Genomic DNA, 21,442 nt, shown 5'->3' with positions numbered 1-21,442 from the left:
ATCCTGCTAAAACACGAGAAAAATTAATTAGAACTTTTCCTATTGAAAGGGTCGATTCGTTTCTGATATAGTTTTCTGACATGGGCGTTGGATGTAGCAATTTTTGCAGTCAATGGGGTGTCCTTGTTACATAGGTTGAAAACCCATGATCGATTAAGGAACAACCAATAATCCAAATCGAAGTTCTTATGTGGAAGGAATCTTTCTATTGGATTATGGTAGTCAAACAGTATTTGGCTGTGGAAAGAAAAGCAGATAGTTTGGAGTGTGGCCGGAATGTACTTTGAAGCACGCTTTTGGATGTGGTTCACATCAACTTCACATGAACTTTCAATGTTTGGAGCAGTTGCATGCTTGCATTTAAAGCCTTTTTCCATCTTGAAGAAACCAATGTATTGGCAGGTGATTCTTCCATAATGGAATCTGATAAGTGAGATTTCGAGTAACTGTTTACAGAATCTTCTTTCATCCTTTAAGTTGGAACTTTAATTACTTCCTCTGAATATCTACTGGGAGCTTTGATCAGACATTATATCTCCTTACAAGATGCAGCGATTTACACATTGGCTAGAATCTCCATCCGAGGCTCTTCTAAAAGTCACTAAAAACTACATTTATGTAATTTTATGTGATGAGTGCCACAATGATGGTACCTTTTCATTGTAACTGATGGGTAGTTTCATGTAACTTGCGAGATAGCTTCGTTGTACTCTTCTTAATAGATGAGTGTACAAAATGCGGTTCAATGACTATAGAATAATGTTAGAAATAATTGTGCATTGGCCAAAATATCATTTATATGGATTGGTACTTTAAAAAACTTATGTTAGCAGCTAACTAATGAAAACCTTGATTTGCATTCTGTAAGCCTAATGAGTTGGACTTATTTGAATAGTGCACCCTACAAGCCTAATAAGTTGGAGTCACTTCTCTTGATAGATGAGCATACAAAAAGCAGCCGAAAGACTGTAGAATAACATTGGAAATAATCGAGCATTGGCCAAAATATCTTTTATATGGATTGTACTTAAAAAACTTATGTTGGCAGCCAATTAGTGAAAGCCGTGATGTGCATTCTTCATCCTAATGAGTTGGAGTTACTTGAATACTGAACTCTACAAGCCTAATGAGTTGCAGTTACTTGAATAGCTTTTAACAGGCAACCTTGCAAGACCTTGATGTATCCTACTTTCTTTTCCCTCATTATTGACTGTAGTTGCTTTTCACTCTATTAGAAAACAAACAAACGAAATGAAATGATTTTTTTTTTTTTTCCTTTTCTGGTCAACAACAAAATGAGATGATCGATTGATGGTTGTTCAATTCTGTTCATATGCTTATCAAATTTCATTCCACTATATTTTCCTATTGTATAACAATTGGTGGTTGGCCTGGTTTTATTAAGCTTTGTGCAGGTCTGTTCAGTGTCTAAGTTTGATTTTGTTCCTACTGCCTACCACATTTACATTCGTCCTTGACTGTTAAGGATCTCTTGTATTTATTTGGGCCTCTTTCAGATTTCTTTAACTGGAACAAAGTCAAGATACGTTATTGTGATGGTGCATCTTTATCTGGGAATGTGGAAAGTGAAGTTCAGGTAGTTCTGATGGGAGTTTCTGCATTCCTTGCTTGACTATCAGTTATTGCTAAAAGGGAATTGTTTCTAGGGGAATGCTAATCTCACATATCTCTACTGTAGACACCCCATCTTGTTCCAGTCAGTCCTTGTGGATGCTCTTGTACTTGCTTTGAATTATGCAGGAATTGAGCTTTAGGACTGATGCCCCCAACATGAAATGATTTCCAATAAATCACCTTAGAAACTCAAAACTCACCTGAAGATGCCCAAGAGGTATGGTTCCCATCCTGAGGAAGGTCTGCAGTCCACACCCCTTACTTTTCTTAAGAAAGCTCTCTAGGACACAGAAAAGGAGTTTCTGCATCCTAGAAAGCAGATAAACATTTTACCTCTGTATTTCTGCATCCCAGAGAACACCCTGTTTTGAATTTCATTTTTGGGCCCTACAATACTCGCTCCAATTTCCCCATCAAATTTCATAAAACCCTTGTTCCCTTGTACATTAAAAATAAAAAATAAAAAATAAAAAATGTAAAGGTATCACACAATGTATCGCATCCCTGGGATATGGAAATGTCTTGGGGATGTCAGGAAATATCACATGTATCATGTTATGTATCACAGTCTAAGGGAAACATTGGGGAAACCTTGGGAAAATGTGCAAGTTTTCAGTGAAACTCAGGGGATGTTAAAAGACACATGATTACACACCTAGTACCTTAAACATTGCCAAAAAGAAAAAAGAAAAAGAGAAAGAAAAAAAAGGCTATGCACTATAGTTTTCCACTTTTTGGAGGACAAAACAATGTGTTGTCGAACAGAACTATGCTCCGAGATTCCTCTCCAAGACTCCAACAATGATATTTCCACCAAATTCGTGTTTTGATGCCAAAAAACTATAGTGGAGTTGTCAAAATATAACCACAAAGAATCCAAAAAAAAAAAAGGCAAAAAAATTTGTTATTATTTATTATTTTTTTCTTCTGATTTTTGCTGGTTTCAGTCAAAATATCACAAATGTTGACTATATATTGTCAAAATACTGGAGATACTGCAATCACAATATATCCGGTTATGATTAATATATGGGAATTTCACAAATACTTTGAGATTTCATATCACCCATGTGCGATACTGCTAGTATCAGCTGGTATTATGGCCTATACCGTTGATACTGGCTTATTGAGTTAGCACTCCAATAAGCCAAAAATCAGCCCATTTTGACATTTGAGCACCGATATATGATTGAATAACCGGAAGGTGAGTTGAAACAGTTTGGACTGATATCAACCTGGACTGGCAACCTCAATATCATCCTAACCATTATGAATTTTCACACAAACCAGACCCATTAGTTAGCCCATTAAGTTTTCACCCAAACCAGGCCCATTAGTTACCTTCCCAACAAACCCAAGATCACTCAAAATTGATGCCTGAGCTCCGAGACCCAGTTTAAAAACTGAGGGTGCCTGGGCTGAAAATCAGGCACTTTTTCATGCAGGGGACAATTAAAAATGACATTTATGTTGTTACACCCTGAAAACCCAAATTCCATTTTCTTCCACCCTTTGACCCTATTTTGACAAAATTGTGCTTAGAACACCCAACGAGACCCTCATCTTGTTTTCTTTTATGAACTAGCCAAACTAATCCCTTGGTGAAATGATAATCCTGCCCTTCAAAAACCATAGGTTGTTGAGAATTTAGCCAAATCCCATTTGTTCCCACCCAAACCTTTAGAAAACCTTGTGGAAGCTTCTTCTTACCCATTGGATTGCTTGGCTTGTTGCAAAGCCAAATTACTTTGATTCAAGAGTAGGATAGGTGGGTGTGGAGGGTGGAGAATCAGGCAGATTTTCTTTTTATTCCTCCTATTCAGTGCTTCAGTCCAACCCGATTAGCAGCTCCGTGGTGCCTATGGAGCATATTTGGTCATATACTAGCCAGTGGCCTGCCCTGGGTTTTGGCTTCCTATTGGTTAGTGGGTAGGGGAAGGATCCTCACCATAGATAACCTTTAGGAAAGAAATATGATTATTCCAAATGCTTGCATCATGTGTCTTCAAGATGTAGAAATCAATTGATCATTTGTTTATGCATTGCAAATTCACCAGAGCACTGTGGCCAAGAGTTCTTGATCTTTTCTAATGCTATTTGGCAGGGTATTACGTAACGGTACTATGGTCACCACCGTTACCTTTACGATACGTGTCATAATGCTGTTATGGTCCCTGTAACAATCATTACGGTCTCCTTTTTTATTGAAAAAAAAACTTGAAAAACCTATATATGCTCTGTAACGTTGAAAAAAATCCTAAATGCATGTATCTGCCTAGTAACAAAACCATTGCGGGGTTGTTATGGGCTTTATAGGGAGTGTAACAGGCCGTTAACGGTGGTTAAGGGTTATGTTTCCCATAACGGTTATTACGACGATTATGACCTTGTAACGTGCAACAATTGCCATTGTTACCTTTACGTAATGGCCTTTACGGCACACCACTTTATTAGGTGATGTCGGCGTTGATTTGGTCTCTATTCTTGTCTTAGCACAAGGTTGGAGCTGGAAGTAAAAGGAAAATGTTGTGGTGTCTCTCCCTTTTAGCAGATTTGTGGTCTATCTGGAAGGAATGAAATGAAAGTTGTTTTTGAAATAGCTAGTGGCTCCCAGATAAGGTCTTTAGGAAGGCTAAAATGGATGCTATTGAGTGCGCTTCATCCTTGAGCAGTTTGAGGAAGCTTCATCTGTATCTTTTGATTCTTTTATTCTTCTTGTGTGTAACTTCAAGGCTTGGATGTTTGTCTTTGCCATGCTTTTTCAATAAAATTGTGTTGCCTTAAAAGAAAACTTCCTCTTATCTTAATTACCCTCGGCCCACCATAATTTACCGTTCCACCACCCAATCAAACCCTATGTCAATATTCGTAGTATCAGTATCGCGTTACATATCTCACCCTTGGGATACGGATACATATTGGTTATCACATGGGATATATCATTTGTATTTAGTAATTATCGCACTTTTTGGGAAACATAGGGAAATTGGTTGAACTTTTCAATGCAACTTTAGGGATTGTTAAAAAAATACCTCAATACACTTTTAAATCATAACATTTTTTTAAAAAAGTGCACATAATAGGTTTCCTTTGTATAGGGTCCTAAGCTATGCGTTGTCTGACTAAACTAATGTAACTATATTCAAATTGAATTCATGACATTTATTAAATTAGTAGATCAGTCCTCATACATGTTTGGTTTCATGTTTGAAGTGCAAAATTGCAAGCAATTTGGGAGAATTGCTTGCAATTTTGAATTTTCTCCAATTTCCCCAAATCGGGCCACCTACACTCGAATTTTGAAATTAGAGTGTATGTGATGATCATTTCATCAAACACTTCTAAGTACTTTGAAATTAGTCTCAATTAACTGCTGGTTGAAGGGAAATTTTGGAAAAAATAATTTCATAAAAATTTTATTTTTTTAAAATTTAAAAATAATTTGTATTTTTTGAAATTTGACAAGAACTTAACAAATTAGTAGATTAGGCCTCATACATGCTTGATTTCATGTTTGGAGTGCAACATTGCAAGCAATTTGGGAGAAATTGGGAAAAATTTTAAAATTTCCCCAAATTGGGCCACCTACGCTTAAATTTGGAAATTAGAGTGTTTATGATGATGAATTCATTAAAGACTCCTAAATAGTTTGAAATAGCACTCAATTGGTGGTCGCTAAAAGGGAAATTTTGAATTTAAAAAAAAAATATTTTAATAGTTTTTAATTAAAAATTATTATTTTTTTTTTTTCCAAAATTTGACAGAAAAGTTAACTAATTAGTAGATTAGGCCTCATATATGCCTGATTTCAAGTTTGGAGTGCAACATTGCAAGCAATTTGGGAAAAATTGGGAAAATTTTGAATTTTCCCAAATCAGGCCACCTACACTCAAATATCGAAATCAAATGTTAAAATCCTTTATTTTCCATGCAAAACATGAAGAATCGCGGATTTCTTATGATGTCACACTAATTTTATATTTGATTTAAACAAACAAAAAAAAGGATCAAAATGCAAAATAACTTACCAAATGCGAAACGACCCCAAATTCAAGAAAATCCTTATTCTAATTTTAATCGTAGATTTTTCTCTCAAATCCAAGCAACGGATGGACCGAAATCCATGCACTAGTAGCTCAGAGAGAAAAATCTGAAAAAAGAATGGGAAAAATCAGTTTTGGGGGTTTTCTGGGAGGGTAGTGTGCATTTCTTGGAAAGTACGATGATATCTGTCAATATCGACAGATATCGTCGATACTTAGTAAAACTCTTTAGAAACAAGTGACGATATGTCACAATATCACCGATACACTGTGATCAAGGTATTCCATAATGGTAACGGTGGTCGTAACGGCCACCATTGTTACCTTTACGATACATGGTGTAATAGCCGTTACGGTCTCTCTCTCTCTCTCTCTCTTTAATTGAAAAAATATGAAAAACCTGTATCGGCCTTGTAATGGTTCTTTACAGGGCTATTACGACCTTTACGAGAGGGCGTAATGGGCCGTTACGGGGTTGTAAGGGCCTTTATAGATCATTTTTTCCGTAATGGCCATTACGGCCTTTATGACCCTGTAACGTGTAACAGTTGCCCTTGTAACGTGTAACGGTTGCCACCATTACCTTTACGTAAGGGCATTTACAGCACACCATGATTGCGAAACATAGCGATAAAAATGCGACATTATTGTTGATATCCAGGAATTTGGCATTTCCAGTGTTACTCCCTATGGTTTTCGTATCGCTGACATGTGATATTGATGATATCGGCTGATACATCGGTCGATATTATCGACATTGCAAACACTGCCCTATGTCAGGACACTCACCATCCATCTATAATTCCCTAAATCCATTAGGAAGCCTTTAAGTTCTCAACAATTACCATACAACCACTGAAGGGTCTCATTCTTGAATTCTCTAAAGCCTCAGCTATAATCTACCATAGCCTACCTTCTAGGATCCTAGTTCCCTTTAGCTAACACTTACTGCATAATTCTGAAAATATTTAGAAAAAAGCTAGAAACATGGCACTAAAGCTTGAGAACTCATGACTTTTCCAATCATAAGAGGCCGAGTATGCCCTTACCTTTAGGTTGTGCCAAACTGCCAATGGGTGTCAGTAACCTTTGTGAAAGAAGAGATTCTATTGATCTCTTGTTTTCTCCAAATTCTAGCCCAATTCAAGAAGATCTATCATCAAAGGCAAGACCATCCAATGGAGATAAAGAATATTTGAAGAAGGAGCTTTTGGTGGCTAATCCACCACACTTCACCATTGAATGTCATCCCATTCCACCCTTGCATTTCAAAATTGGCTAGTGGTGACTCCATTTCCCTCACCTACAACCTTCGGTTGAGATGTCCAATCTGTACACATTTACACATCAACTTCATGAGATTGATTGTTCATCAGGTGGGCACACCATTGATATGACCTAGTCCAAAAATTAGGTCAGCTGGATGGTTCTGAACTGCTGGTTGAAGAAAAAGTAGTAGGTTAAAGAAAAACTAGCTCAATGCTCCACATTTATGCTCAATTTCAGTGGTTTGGAATATTCAACTGGCCTAATTCATGGAGGAGGTCACATTCATGGTGGGAAGAGGGGCTTGGATATAGTACAGGCGTGCCTTGTTCACACATGTGATGTAAAGCTGATTTGTAGGGATGCGTGTGTAAGATTAGCATTCTTGTTTGAAATACATCATATCTAGGGAATTGATAAAAAAATAAGTTATAAAGAGGGATACTAATGGTTTGATTTATATTTCTCTGTTTTCTCTTGTTATAGAATGGCACAAAAATCTTCTTCAGAGGTCAGCGTATTTGGGACGCAATTATGGATGAACTATTATCAATAGGATTGGCTAATGCTAGACAGGTCTCTCTTGTAACCACAAAATTGTTTTCTTAAATCCCAGTAAATATTCAATTGCATGCATTTTGCTGATAAAAAGTGTTGTGACATTGGAACAATTCACCCGCTGACTGTTTCTTAGTATGCTTTTTGCTTCACAAGATAATTTTTTTTTTTTTTTTTTTTTTCTTACAGATTGATCTGAATCTTTTTTGCATGATTATAGCAAGTAGCAGCTAGCTCTGTTTCCTCCTCTTTCTAAGAGGGAGCTATAACGTTATTAGAGGATAAAGGGAATACGAAAGAAAGCACACCCACAAGTAACCTCTCAAGGGGATGGATAATGAGAGGTAAGCACAAACACAACCTCTCAGGGGGATGGATAATGAGAGGTCATTGTCCAGGTGCAACAAAGATTCTGCTCTCCAATTGCCTTCAAAACACTCAAGGGGCAACTATCAATGGCTTGAGGACCAAGCTGCCACTTTCATCTTGGTCTTGAGAGAGACCTCATATTTTTGCTCTTTTCTTTTTGAAGAGGCAAACAAATTTTTGGAAAACAGGAAAAGAGTACAAGTAAGATGGACAAAAATGAGTGATCCTATCAACACTCCAAATGATGGGTCTAAGAACAAGAGTCCCCAAAAGAGGAAGCCCACAAAGCAATTGGAACACGCACGCACACACACATGCAAAGCAATCAGAATACACACACACACACACACACACACACACACACACACACCCCTATGACCTTCTGGCTTAAGGCTATTAAACCATACAACCCATTAGGTGTCAAAAAGCTTCCTGTCCGTGACATTGAAAGGGTCAATCCTTTTCATCTTGCCATCAGATAGTGAACTGAGGGAATCCCGAGTGAAGGATCGGGAAAAATAGGTGGTCCTATAAGTGATCTCTACAAATGGAGAGAAGAAGTGGCTCCTCTGGTAGGCCATCTGGGTCAAAGTTTGGGGAGTTCCCCTGCATGTGTATGTTGTGGACAAGTTCTTGGATCCATGGAGTAAAAAATTATTAACCTATCCACTTAATGTTGAAGGGAAAGCTTAAGCTACTAAATTTAGGAAGGCGAGGGGTCAACTTTTGGAAGTTCATAGTGGTTTTGATCCTTGTCATTATTATCATTTGTCCATGGAAGCTTAATTTGGGTAATTCTAGTTCTGATTATGAGCCTGAGTTTACATACTTTGAAACTCAATATATCATGTTTCTTCCCATTGTAGGATTTTCTTGTAGTCCAGATGAGCATAATGAGTCCCAGGGTTTTAATTCATTCCATTGTTTTTTCAGGCTTTTCTTTCTGGATGCTCTGCTGGAGGTTTGGCGACTCTCATACACTGTGATGATTTCCAAGCACGCTTGCCTAAGAGTGCTGCTGTAAAGTGTCTTGCAGATGCTGGCTTTTTTCTTGACGAGTATCTTTCTTATACACTACATGCTGAATTTCTGCTCAAATATTTGCCTGCCATAAAGAGTGTTTTTTTTTTTCCTTCTGAAACCTCCATGCTAGGAAGTTGAATTTCATGTAGATTTAGCTACTTCAATTAATACTCATTGCAGATGTCAACATGATGATAAAATTCCTAATTATGTCTATATTTTCTTATAGTTTCTCAACCCTTTCAAGGGGAAATTTTTTGCATACAAGCTCTCTAAGTGAAAGGGATCACTTATCCATATAGCCTCTGCTGTAATTGATTGTGCCCTTTCATTCTACCACAATTATGTTATTTTGCTTGCCTTTTCATTCTGGTCTTTTCCCTTCCATTTCAGAAAAGACATTGCTGGGAAGAGCACCATGCAATCTTTTTACTCTGATGTGGTCCATTTACAGGTCTTATATTTCGATCACCATTTACTTCAGTTCAAATATATGTACTCGTAGTGCTCTGTCTTGTCAGATGAGATGCTTCTTTTTATTTGATTACAGGGTTATAATCTATTATTTACAATACTAATTGAAGTGTTTACAACATGACTGAATGGCAAAGCGATGCCCTTAAGTGAAGGTATTTGGGTTTTATGATCAGTGTAAAAAGGGATGCACAATCAGAGTTGGATCTACTTCACTATATCTAGAATTGGATGTTGGAGATGATCTGCATCTAGAATGGGGATTGGGTAGTTCTTCATTTAGATTTAGATCAGGATGCAAGAATGGATTTGGATCTGAAGTCGGATCATGATCAGGATTAGGGGGTCTAGGTTCCGTAGTATTGTTTTTAGTGGGCAGGAAGGGAGAAGGGGCTTTGGAACCTTCACGGAAGACAGGTATTTGCACTGGGGATGGTCTAGGTTCTTCTCAGTACCTTAGTACTTCTTTTATGATTTAGCATTGGATGGATCTCATCTTCTTTCTTACTACTAACTACTATTTGAGAATTGCGCCATCCTTAACTAAACCTGCATTGCAGTTGGAGCCTGCTACAGTGGTACTGGTACCACCAAAGCTACAGTGGAACTGGGAAGATGGGGGGCCACATTATGCATGCATAAAATCCAACCCGTCTATCCTATGCGTCAGTGCATGTTATCCACAGGTCCCTGGAATCAGGCTGATCCATGAATTGAGTGGGTGACACCACAGGAAACAAGTTGGGAGAGGAAGTCTCCCCTTGATTTTCATGGATGGGCCACTGTTGTTCGTATGAAATCCAGGCCATTCGGGCCCTTCATCTGGTCTGGATGAAGGGTCAGGCTGTTTCGAAATTCAGATGGGCCCTTGTGTAAGTCAAGTGTGGGTGTCCCCTATCACACTGTTCCATATGTTGTGGCCCACTTGAGTGTTGGATTGGGCTGATTTTTTGCACCTGGGGATAATATGAGGCTATATATACATCACATGAGCTCCACATTTGCCTGGTACCCCTTAAGTGTGCCCCTTGCACTTTTAGGGCAGAAGTTTAGGAATCAAACATTTCTTTATATGATGGATCAATTGATGTTTTCTAATTTGGTTTATGTGGTATCAGGGTGCAAAAAAAAGTTTAAACAAGGACTGCATCTCACAGATGGAGCCATCTCAGGCAGGTCCTAGACTCTTGTTTTCATGTTCCTCGGCATTATCGTCAATTAGATGAAATATATTCTGTTTCTAAGGTAGTCCTTAACACATTTCTTGGATTTGGGATCATAGTGTTTCTTTCCACAACAGATTGTTAAGAACATAAAGACCCCACTTTTCATTGTCAACTCAGCCTATGATTTTTGGCAGGTAAATATGCATCTCTGATGCTTCCTTTTATTCATTGTGCAAATCAGACTTAACAAACATCAATATATCTTTATTATTTTTTCAAATGATCTTCAGATAAAAAACATTTTGGTGCCGGAATCATCGGATCCGAATCATGATTGGGTAACCTGTAAGCAGAATATCCATGGCTGTAATTCCAAACAGATTGAGATACTGCAAGGTTGGAACATCTTTAACGATAGCTCTACAAAATGTCTGATTTTTGTTCAATGTTGTAGCCTTTTTTTTGTCCTTTTCTTTTTAACAAATTGATTTATCTGCAGGCTTCAGGATAGCCTTGCTAAATGCATTGAGTGGATTAGAGCATAGTAAGGATGCAGGCATGTTCATAAATTCCTGCTTTATTCACTGTCAGACATGGATGGCTAACACGTGGCATTCACTTGACTCTCCAAGAATAAAAAATAAGGTAGAGATGCTCACTATAACTTTTTATGTTTAGAAAATCGTGATTGCACTTTGGGCACTAGTTCAAAACTTGATTGAGACAACCAGGCACCCACTTGAACAATCCTACTCACTGGAGAGTGTGTGCGAGATCCATGTAGGTCTCCATGTATGTGCTGTGGCACTAATGCCAGTCTTTGCATCAGGTGGGGCATACATATGATGATGTGGACTGTTGGTCAGTTCTTAAATGTGTTTTTTTTTTTTTTTTTTTTTGGGTATGTGTAGCCCCTCCTGGTGACTAGTTTGGCCTTGTTTTAGACCACTGTACACAAAGGCACAGTTGGTCACAACTGATGACCCACTTGGGTCTCAGACACGTGCCACATCAACAGGAGACGAACCGGGGATGAGGTGGGGGATTAGGATTCACGATCCTACTCACAAGTGGGCACCATATTTGTTAATTAAAATGAAAATACAAATTTATTTGGCATGAGAGAATATATTAAACACATGGGACTATAGGTAAAAGAATAGATTCATTATATGCCAGGACACTCTTCAAGTGAGTAGCTCCTAGTAGTTAGTAGGACTTGATTGACTAGAAACAATGATCAACCCCTTTGTCATACTGACAGTATTTTAGTTTTGTGTAAAACATATAATTTAGTTAAACACGGTTAACACATTAACTCTGAACTGCAATTGCAAAACTTAAACGTGACACTTAATGAATAAATATAATCATCATCATCTAACCCTCATCCCAACTAATTGGGGCTGTCTACACAAACCCTTTTCCACCATCCCACTCTATCAGGGTCATAGCTTTAGTGTCCCATGAGTTTGGAATGTCATATTGTTCGGATTCATGTTGGAAGTTTTGGCATAAGTTTGATGCCGGTTGCCAACCTGACACAGCCCTCCTCTATCTGGGCTAGGGACCAGCTATGTGAGCATGACACTCCTATAGGTTGATGCAGGCCCACGACCCACTTAGACCATCTAGGCCCACTGTAGTGCCCAACAAGATGTAGGCCGTACACCGTAGGGCCCAATATGTGACAATTTTTAGGCTGTTTATTTATAGATTTGGGGGCCTAAATCAATGATTGCAATTTACTATTTTTGAGAGATATGAGGTGCTGATTTAAAGATGTGATTGAAGATATGATGGGGATGTGATTGAAGATATAGGGTTGATTTAGAGATGTAATTAGGATTATTTTGTCTGCTTTTACTATTCGATTTTTACCATCTTAGGTAGATTAGATTGGTTTGAAATGAATTATGATTGATTTGTAATCAATCTCTTAGTTGGAGGATTTTCATTAAAGATTCATTTAGGGTCTATAAAAGGGGAGGTGGTGTAGGAGTTGGTCATTCCAAATTTTTGAGTGTGATTTTGCTTAAGATTTTTATAAGAGAAGAATGTTGATACAAATAAAGTTCTCTTCCTCTACTCTATTGTTCTTGTGGGTGTATTTTTTATTTTTTATTTTTTACGATTTGGGTATCGAGATCTCATTGATTCGATAACCGGGTTGCACCACAAGTGCAATGTAATAGACTATTACATAGGTTGATTACAATCAAGCTCTATCTAATAGTCTATTATATAGGTTGATTACAACCAATGAGTAATAAATATACATATACATATACATATTCCGTCGTTGGACTGCTGTTTGGGGTTACGCATGCTAGTTGGCACATGAGACTTAATCAGACCTTCTCTGTTAGTCTGAAAGTTCCCCATTAATAGATTCTCTCAATTACCTTAGTGCCCGTTTGGGATCAAGGAAGTAGGAATATGGATTTGTCGAATCCTGTAGTCTGTTGTTTGGTAATCAAGCCTTCAAGTCCATGTGATTTGACTACTCAAAAGTCAAATCCATTTCTTCTGTTTGGCGATAACAATTATGAATTTGGAAATTCTGACAAAAAAGAAAAGAAAAGAAGGAAAAAAGATGATTGACACAGCTATAACTTGAATCCTAGCTATCCATCACTTGGACTCAATCCATCCAAACATTCCAGTTGGGGCCTAAAAAATGACGACCATGAAGAGATATAGCAATGGTTGAATAATTCACAATGATGGATCATCAAATCTGGGAGATTATTTGGGGCATTGTCCATACAAGATACCAATGGTATTGATCACTGAACCACAGGTCCTAGTGGTACAAACTGAAAACCTTAGTACAATATGTGTCTCCGCATTGAATATGAACCATTGCTGTTTTTCCTTTTCTTAACCATCTATGCTGTGGGGCGTAAATCGAAATGTTAATGTTGTCCTATGAAGAACATTTCTGAGGTATTGTCCGCCAAAAGTAGAAAACAAGGGACTATGGTGTCAATCATAGTAATGGGGCCCCAATGCAATGGGACACTGAAGATAGGCAGAAGGTCAGAAAGGGGTTGGTTGGAAATGGGATGGAAGGGGGACAAGATTGGGTCAGAAATGGGGTCCATTTTTCCAATGGCGTCGATCACAAAAATGGGGCCCCAATCACATAAACCCCAAGTTGCCAATATCATATAGGTACCTAATTGCAAAGAGGAAAAGAGATTTGGCCAATCCAAGCTTTTTTTGGATTTGGCAAATACCAATCACAGGAAACGTTTTTATACCAAATCCATGGCTTGTTGAGTATGGATTTGGATTATCCCTGATGACAGCAGATCAATGTCTTTACCAAGTCCGTGGATTTGCTAAACCCTTGAGACCAAATCATCTAACCCAAACATGTGTGCGGATTCATATCATGAGTCATTTAAGCGTACAGGAACCTCTACACAGCCATGATAGCCATGCCATGCATTGGGTTGGCCCACCAAAGAAATGACCTGGCCCAGAAATTAGGCCAGTCCACTCATCAGCTGGGCCACATGAGTATCTTGAATGCGAGCTTCTGTTTTAAGACCTGTACTTTGAATCGGAACCATGGACTAAAATGGGTAGAGTCACGCAAGAACTAGGGGGTGCAGGAGGGGGATTCATGGAAAGGAAAGGAAAGGAAACATTTCCGTTGATTGTCAAGCCTTTCTTTGTGGGAAATACTATTTGTTACTTTCTTTGTTGGTAAATAGACAGATTTATTTTCCCACCTTTGCCCCTAAGAAAGGCATTTTCCCATGTTGGAAGAAAAATGGGAATCTCAAGGGTTAAGCTCAAATGTGCCACCGTCCATCTTCAATCACCTCACATTTGCCAATGTGCCAAATGGGCCATTGTTCATCTTCGGTTATGCCCCACACTTGCCATTATGCCAGATGTGCCACATGTGCCAGCATCCATTTTCTCTTGCACTCCATGTGTAAAGCGTCCCACATTTGCTAATGTGCCATGTGTCACCATCCATCTTCTCTTGCACCCCGAATGTGCTAATGTGCCACATGTACCACCATTCATATTTTCTTGTGCCCCCACATGTGCTGTCATCCATCTTCCATTGCTCCAAATGTGCCACATGCCAATGGTGCCAATGTGCACTAGTGCTGCCACCTAGCTTCAAGTGCATAATGTCAAGTGTGCTAATGCATGCCATTGTATCACGTGTCACTGCACAACTTCAAGCACCTCATATGTACCACATGTGCCACAATTTAGCTTCAAGTGCCCACATGTATGGCTTATGCCATATGCGCCACTATCCATCTTCAAGCATCTTACTGTCAGTTGTGCTAATTTGTCACATGCTAGTGACTGCCTAGATTTTTTTACCAAGGTTTTTTTTTTTTGCCAACAAATTTGAAAATAGATCCTAAATTTCTAAGAAAATCTTATTGAAAAACAAATAAGGAAAACAACGTTTCCTTCCTACAGTTTTCTAGAAATAAAGTTTCCCAAGGAACACTATTTCCTTTCCTATATTTTCCATGAATCCAAACAAGCTTGGTGAGAAAAAAGCACTTGTATGGAGTAAAAGGTTTGCCAAATGCTTATATTTTAATAATGTTTAGGTCAAGGAGATTACCAGCATGGAATAGGTAAGCAAGGGTCTTTTGAGTGGTTGGACCAAACCGGCCACAAGAAACTAGTTGTGATCCAGTCTGGTTTTAAAACATTTGATGTTAAACGGTTCATTGTTTCACTACATGCATGGCCGACCTGATGAATTGAGTGGGCTGATTCTTGTGCTTGGTAATCTATACATGGGTCCCCACTTGACAAAACATGCAGATCTTTGACAACTGCATATAGAGGGAGTAGGATCTTCTTTTCCAAGTAATACAACAGCAGAGATTTTCTTGGGTGAATTAAGTCATTGGAATTACTTGTTACCATTGCTTTTTCCTTTTAAATGACAGTTTATCAATGCATTATGTTTTCTGCTCTAAAATATTCACCCTGAACCAGTGTTCGAAATATCGGTATCGCACAATGTATCGCACCCTTGGGATACAGATACGTATCGGTTATCGCACGGGATATATCGTTTGTATCGCATAGTTTATCGTACTTTTTGGGAAACATGGGGAAACATTGGGAAAATGGTTGAATTTTTTAATGAAACTTTGGGGATTATTAAAAAAGCCCTTAATACACACTTTTAAATCATAAAGTTTCAAAAAAGAAGTGTACATAATAAATTTCCTTTGTATAAGGTCCCAAGCTGTGCGCTGTCCGATTGAACTAAAACAACTATATTCAGTATCAACCCCGTTCATCCGTTTTTCCATATCATTTCAAGACATTATCTAAAAATAAAACAGATCCAATAATTAGGTAGACCATACCATAGGAAACAATGGTGATTGACCATTAGTGGGCCACAAAAGTTTTGGTTCAGGCTAATAATAGTTTTTTCTCTTCATTCAAACCATAAATTTATCTGGTAAAATGGATGGACGGAGTGGATAAAATACATGAATTATAGTTGGCCCACGAAGTTTACAAAGTACACTACTCATTAGGGGATCCACTTCCCACCACACTGGGGGTGGGGTGCTGCTACCAAGTTCCTTCGCTCAAAACCTATGTGGGGTCCACTATGATGTTTGTAAGAAATCCACCTCATCCATTCATTTTTTGAGATCATTTTAGCACTTGAGAGCAAAAGTGAGCAGAATCCAAGACTAAAGTGGGTCGCACTAAAGGAAAAGGTGGGTAGGAAAATTCCTATTGTTGAAACCTCCTTGGGTTGTAGGGCCCACGATAATGTTTATTTTCTATCCATTCGGTTAATTAGGTCACACAGACCTGACCTGAATGAAGAGGAAAAATAAATATCATATTGATCCAAAACTTCCGTGACCCTCAAAAGGGTTTCAATGGTAAACGTTCAATCTACCACTGCTGTTTGCAGTGTGGTCCAGTTGATCTTTGGATCTGTCTTATTTTTCGGCTCAAGCCTTACAAAGAGCTCACCAAATGGACGAACGATCTGGATATAACAAATACCTCATGCTGGGACCCACAGAACTTGGTGACGTTAACACAGTTCGGTCGTGTGCCGTGCGCGCAGGACGCGGATTTCCTGCGAAAGCCTTTCGCAGGAAGTTCCTGCGCTCGGAACCCAGGTGGGCCTCACTGTGATGATTTTGAGAAATCCTCTCCGTCCATCCGTTTTTTGAGTTTATTTTAGTACATGAGGCCAAAAATGAACCGTACCCGATTCTCAAGTGGGTCGAAAATGTGAGAATTAAATTTCGACAGTTGAAATATTCGTGGGCCACAGAAGTTTTAAATCATTTAATATTTTTTTTTTTTTGAGTTCATCCCAGTAGGAATGACGCTATTAACGGTATGGATGGCGTGTAAAAATCACTGTAGAACCCAGGGAGGTTTCAACGGTAGGAATTTCCCTAATCACCTTTTCCTTTAGTACGGCCCACTTGAGTCGTGGATCCTTCTCAATTTTGGTCTCACAGCCTAAAATGAGCTCAAAAAACGGATGGACAGGGTGGATTATATACAAACATCATGGTGGGCCCCATATGAGTTCCCAGCGCAGGAGCTTCCTGCGAATGGCTTTCGCAGGAAATCCGCGTCCGTGCGCGCATACTCCATTACATTAAAAAAAAAAGCGGTGGGATTAGCTGAGTAGCGAGACTCGCTACTGAATTGACGTCACCAAATTCCGTGGACCCCACCATGATGTATGTTTTGTATCCACACCGTCCATTAATTTGGAGAGAACATTTTATGCCATTAGCCTAAGAATGACTAAGATTCAAAGCTCCAATGGACCCCACCACAGAAAGCAGTAGAGAGAGTGACGCCCACCATTAAAAACTTCTGAGGGCCACAAAAGTTTTCGATTAAGCTGATATATTTTTTCCCCTTTTATAATGCCTTTTTTAACTTATTAACGGGTCGGATCTCAAATAAACATCACGGTGGACCTTAAGAAGGTTTCAACGGTGTATGTCACTTTCTCCACTGTTTTCTGTAGTGGGGTCCATTACAGAATTTTATCTCCTTCGTTATTTGACTCATGTCCTAAAATGATATCTCCAAATGGATGGACCGTGTGGATATAACACATTCATCATGGTGGGACCCACGTAACTTGGTGACGTCACTTCAGTAGCGATCTCGCTACTCAACCTGTCAGTAGCTAATCCGCGTCCGAGAAAAAAGGCTCGAACGGCCTTTGGTTTTCAAACAGAGAGGGTTCCGGAAACCAGAACCCTAAAATATCTCCCAAATCTCATCGGATGTCGCCGGATTTCTCTCCAAAATCGGAGATGTTATTTGCGGTAACCCAGGAATGGCGCTTCAATTCGAATGGCCCACCAAATGGAAGCTTCCGATCATGGCGATCTCTTCTACAGGTACCGAAATCCACCCTCTATTTTTTTTTTCCGATTTTTTCGGATGATGACGTCGATGTCCGACAATAATGGAGAGGAAATCGCGTGATATCGTCAAAATATCGTGCGATATCGACGATATATCGGCCGATATCTGGATTTTGAGTTTTTTGGTATCTTCCGGGGGTTATCGTGACTGTATCGTCTCGCAGGGGTGCGATAACGATAATATCGGCCGATATATCGGCCGATAGTATCGATATTTCGAACACTGCCCTGAACTCAATTTATGCTCCATCAATGGATAAATTTTTTAAGACTATCATGCATAACTACAGTTTTCATATGAGTTTTCTGTCGGCGCAGTTGAAGAGTCACAGAACTTGATAAAATGCAACGTACCATCAGACCAATATGTTATTAGACTCTCACATACTTAGAGAACTTACAATCATCACTGTCATCGTCTTGTCAAAGCCCCATCCCAGATATTTGTTTTCAATAGTGTTTTTCTAGTCAATCCTGTGAGGGCATATCTTTGATAAGCGAAAAACCTTCCTGTCCCTTTTCAACACCTCAATCCAAGTCCTTTTGAATCTTCCTCTCAACTTCATTTCGGGCCCTTCCACCTTACATAATGTTCTCCTCCTTTTTGTATTATTATTATTATTTTTTTTAAATTATTCCTAAATATGCAAATATGTGTATTTAGGCATCTCCTAAAGTTTCATTGAAAAATTCCACCATTTTAATTCCCAATATTCTTCCCTGTTTCCCTTGCATTTCCAGTTATCGACAATGTTATTGGCAATAAGGGTACTGTTTCTTTATCTCCGGCCAACAAAACTTGTAGCGATACTGACAACTCAAACACTGGTTGCACATGACTGAAACATCCGTCTGCTATTTCGTAGTTCATCATCATCATCTAAAGCCTTATACCAACTAATTGGAGTTGGCTACATGAATCCTTCTCCGCCATTCCAATCTATCTAGGGTCATAACTTCAGTTAGAACGTACATCATCAAGTCTTTCCTTAGTATCTCCACCCACATCCTTTTGGGTGTTCCCCTTGCCCTTTTAGAGCCTTCAGCTTGTACAAACTCACTCCTAACCAGCTCAGTTCTTGATCTCCACTGCACATGGCCAAACCATCGAAGTCTACTTTCCCTCTTCTTGTTACCTATTGGTGCTACTCTTAAAATCCCTTGAATGCATTCATTTGTAATTCTATCCTTCCTTGTCTTGTCACTGATCCGTCTCAACATCCTCATTTCAGCTACACATCCTATGGACGTGTTGTTCCTTAACTACCCAACATATTGTCTCATAATGCTTGGCTGGTCTAATAGCCATCTATAAAGCTTCCCTTTCAGTTTTGAGTGGTTGCCATTTCATAGTTAGTGACTGTTTATATCAATACCATTAATCTATAGATTCTTTATTATACAAGTTCCTGCATCTGCCAAGTCACTTAAACTGATGCAAGAAAGGCAATTGGTTCGTTTGGGTTTCAAAATAGTATACTAACATGAAATCAGCTCTCTCTCTCTCTCTCTCTAACTTAATTTGGGTCTTTCCTGCTGAAAGCAGACAATTGCAGACACTGTTGGAAATTGGTTCTTCAACCGAAGAGTAGAGAAGGAAATTGATTGCCCGTATCCATGCAACCCCACTTGTTTCAAGATGGTTTTTGACTAGTTCCGATGAGATTCGAGCTGTTTTGGCTATACACTTCTCACCCTCCAAAATGCAGCTACGGTTAGCCCGGCTAATGGCTAGCCAGATTCTTTTCGGGTACGGCCTGAGGAAGATCATGGGAGATGAGGTAAAGAAGCATCTATGTCATTGCAGATTCCATCTGTTTCATCTCTGTAAAATACTATTGGAGGAATGTCTCCAAACAGGTATTTACTCAATCTGTGAGATTCATTCTATTGAGAAAGATAATTATATCATTGTGGGCCGACCTTCGGCTTTGGATGGTTATACTCAAGTTTTCAGGTCTAACAAATGGGTCTATGGTTCAATGTTTTGTGCTATTGGTCTGCTAGGCCCCACCTTGGATGGACTATGCCCCAAAAATATCCTTGATAGAAAACTCATGACATTTTGATTTGTGTCTATGGAAGAACTTAGGTCCTTGGCTCATGGGCTGGTTGGACATGCTTTGTTGAGGCTCAGCCTAGACCCCGTCCATCCCAGATGCAACAAGTGAATGTTCCAGAGTTCTGATGAGAAGGCCCACTGACACTTGCAGGATGCTTGGTCCAAATGAACCGAACACATGGCTTGACGTGCCCATGGGGACACTTCACGGATGAAAAATTGCACCGCTTGAATGATCTTACCTGTTGCATGTTAGACATTTTTTGCTCGTTTTGAATGTGGATTATTGTGCCTTTCTTTAACAATCCGTTTGCAGGTCACTGATTGGACGGTCAAGATTGTTTCATTATGCATAAATTGGTTAATTGAAAAAAAAAAGAGAGAGGCTATTATAACTCAGTCCATTACTTTTCTCCTGCTCAACTATAATATTAACTGCTGTTAACCATACCAAATCATACAGACGGCGTGGGTCCCCTGGTGAAAGGGACAATCGGAATGGTTGAAAATGATTTGTTTTGTTTTTTTTAACCGTTGAAAAAGGTTAGAACAGGGAATGTAGTGGGTCCACTGGTTAGATGGACCCCAATCATTGATGAGGCCTCACTCCTGAAAGTTTTTCAACTCCTTGTGAATTAACATAGGTTTTTGACATGGGTTCCAATTTGGGATATTGTTCATCAGATCATTGGTTGCCCAAATCAAAGGCAGGATGGCATGGATATTTTTAGGTACCTTCAAATGTACCTTGATTTCTACTTTTAAAATAAGCGGATTATTTTCAACCTGGGAATTAGAGAATACAGGATCAGATGGTTTGTACTATGTACGGTGCAGTTTGATTCTGATGGTGGGCCCATGTTTTGGTAATGAAGGCAATGTTTTCTGTTGTGTGAGTGTGCATGGACCATGCAATGTAACTCTTCCAGAGTTGCGAGTGGGAATGGTGTCGGTAGCCTGCCCACTGGACGAGCCCTACCTGGGCTTGGACCTTACATGCATGGCTTGATCAAATTTCTGGTTCAGCCCGGCTGACTTTTTATGCACCTGTGGTGGGTGCATGTACTTGGAGGGTCCATGTGAGCATCAATGTTTATTGAATTTGGACTCCCAGAGTTTGGATGGTCCATAAAAATAAAAATGAGATAATTTCATTTTAATTAATATTAATTTTGTTATGGGACTACATGCAAAACGCAGAGAGAGTTGGGAGCAGGCCCCCATACATGATAAAAATAATGGAAAAGTGAAGGTAAAATTCAAGCCATTGGTTGATACAAATGAAATCCAAGACTTAGTTTATAATCACGCAGATTTTTTGTAACTAAGAGGAGGCTACTTCTTCTTAGTACTCTTGATGAGAAAGCTGTGAAGTCCACTGTGCTTTTGTCTCCAGGTAGGGTC

At 39.1% G+C, this 21,442-nt stretch overlaps 1 protein-coding gene across 1 annotated transcript in view; it reads left to right on the top strand.

The window, feature by feature from the left end:
- The window catches only part of LOC131243706 (pectin acetylesterase 5-like), a 29,469-nt gene extending 9,551 nt beyond the window's left edge, over positions 1–19,918 (top strand). Inside the window, exons 4-12 of the mRNA XM_058243219.1 lie at positions 1,518–1,597; positions 7,431–7,520; positions 8,805–8,929; positions 9,288–9,348; positions 10,487–10,540; positions 10,651–10,728; positions 10,825–10,930; positions 11,034–11,179; positions 19,523–19,918. Coding sequence (XP_058099202.1) covers positions 1,518–1,597; positions 7,431–7,520; positions 8,805–8,929; positions 9,288–9,348; positions 10,487–10,540; positions 10,651–10,728; positions 10,825–10,930; positions 11,034–11,179; positions 19,523–19,630 — 848 coding nt within the window. The 3' untranslated portion in view covers positions 19,631–19,918. The remainder of the gene's footprint in view (positions 1–1,517; positions 1,598–7,430; positions 7,521–8,804; positions 8,930–9,287; positions 9,349–10,486; positions 10,541–10,650; positions 10,729–10,824; positions 10,931–11,033; positions 11,180–19,522) is intronic.
- Positions 19,919–21,442: the final 1,524 nt, after the last annotated feature.

Source organism: Magnolia sinica, chromosome 4 (assembly GCF_029962835.1).
Source record: "Magnolia sinica isolate HGM2019 chromosome 4, MsV1, whole genome shotgun sequence".
NCBI classification, from domain to species: Eukaryota; Viridiplantae; Streptophyta; class Magnoliopsida; order Magnoliales; family Magnoliaceae; genus Magnolia; species Magnolia sinica.
Note: the sequence above shows the minus strand (reverse complement) of the source record. Positions and strands in the feature narration are given on the sequence as shown.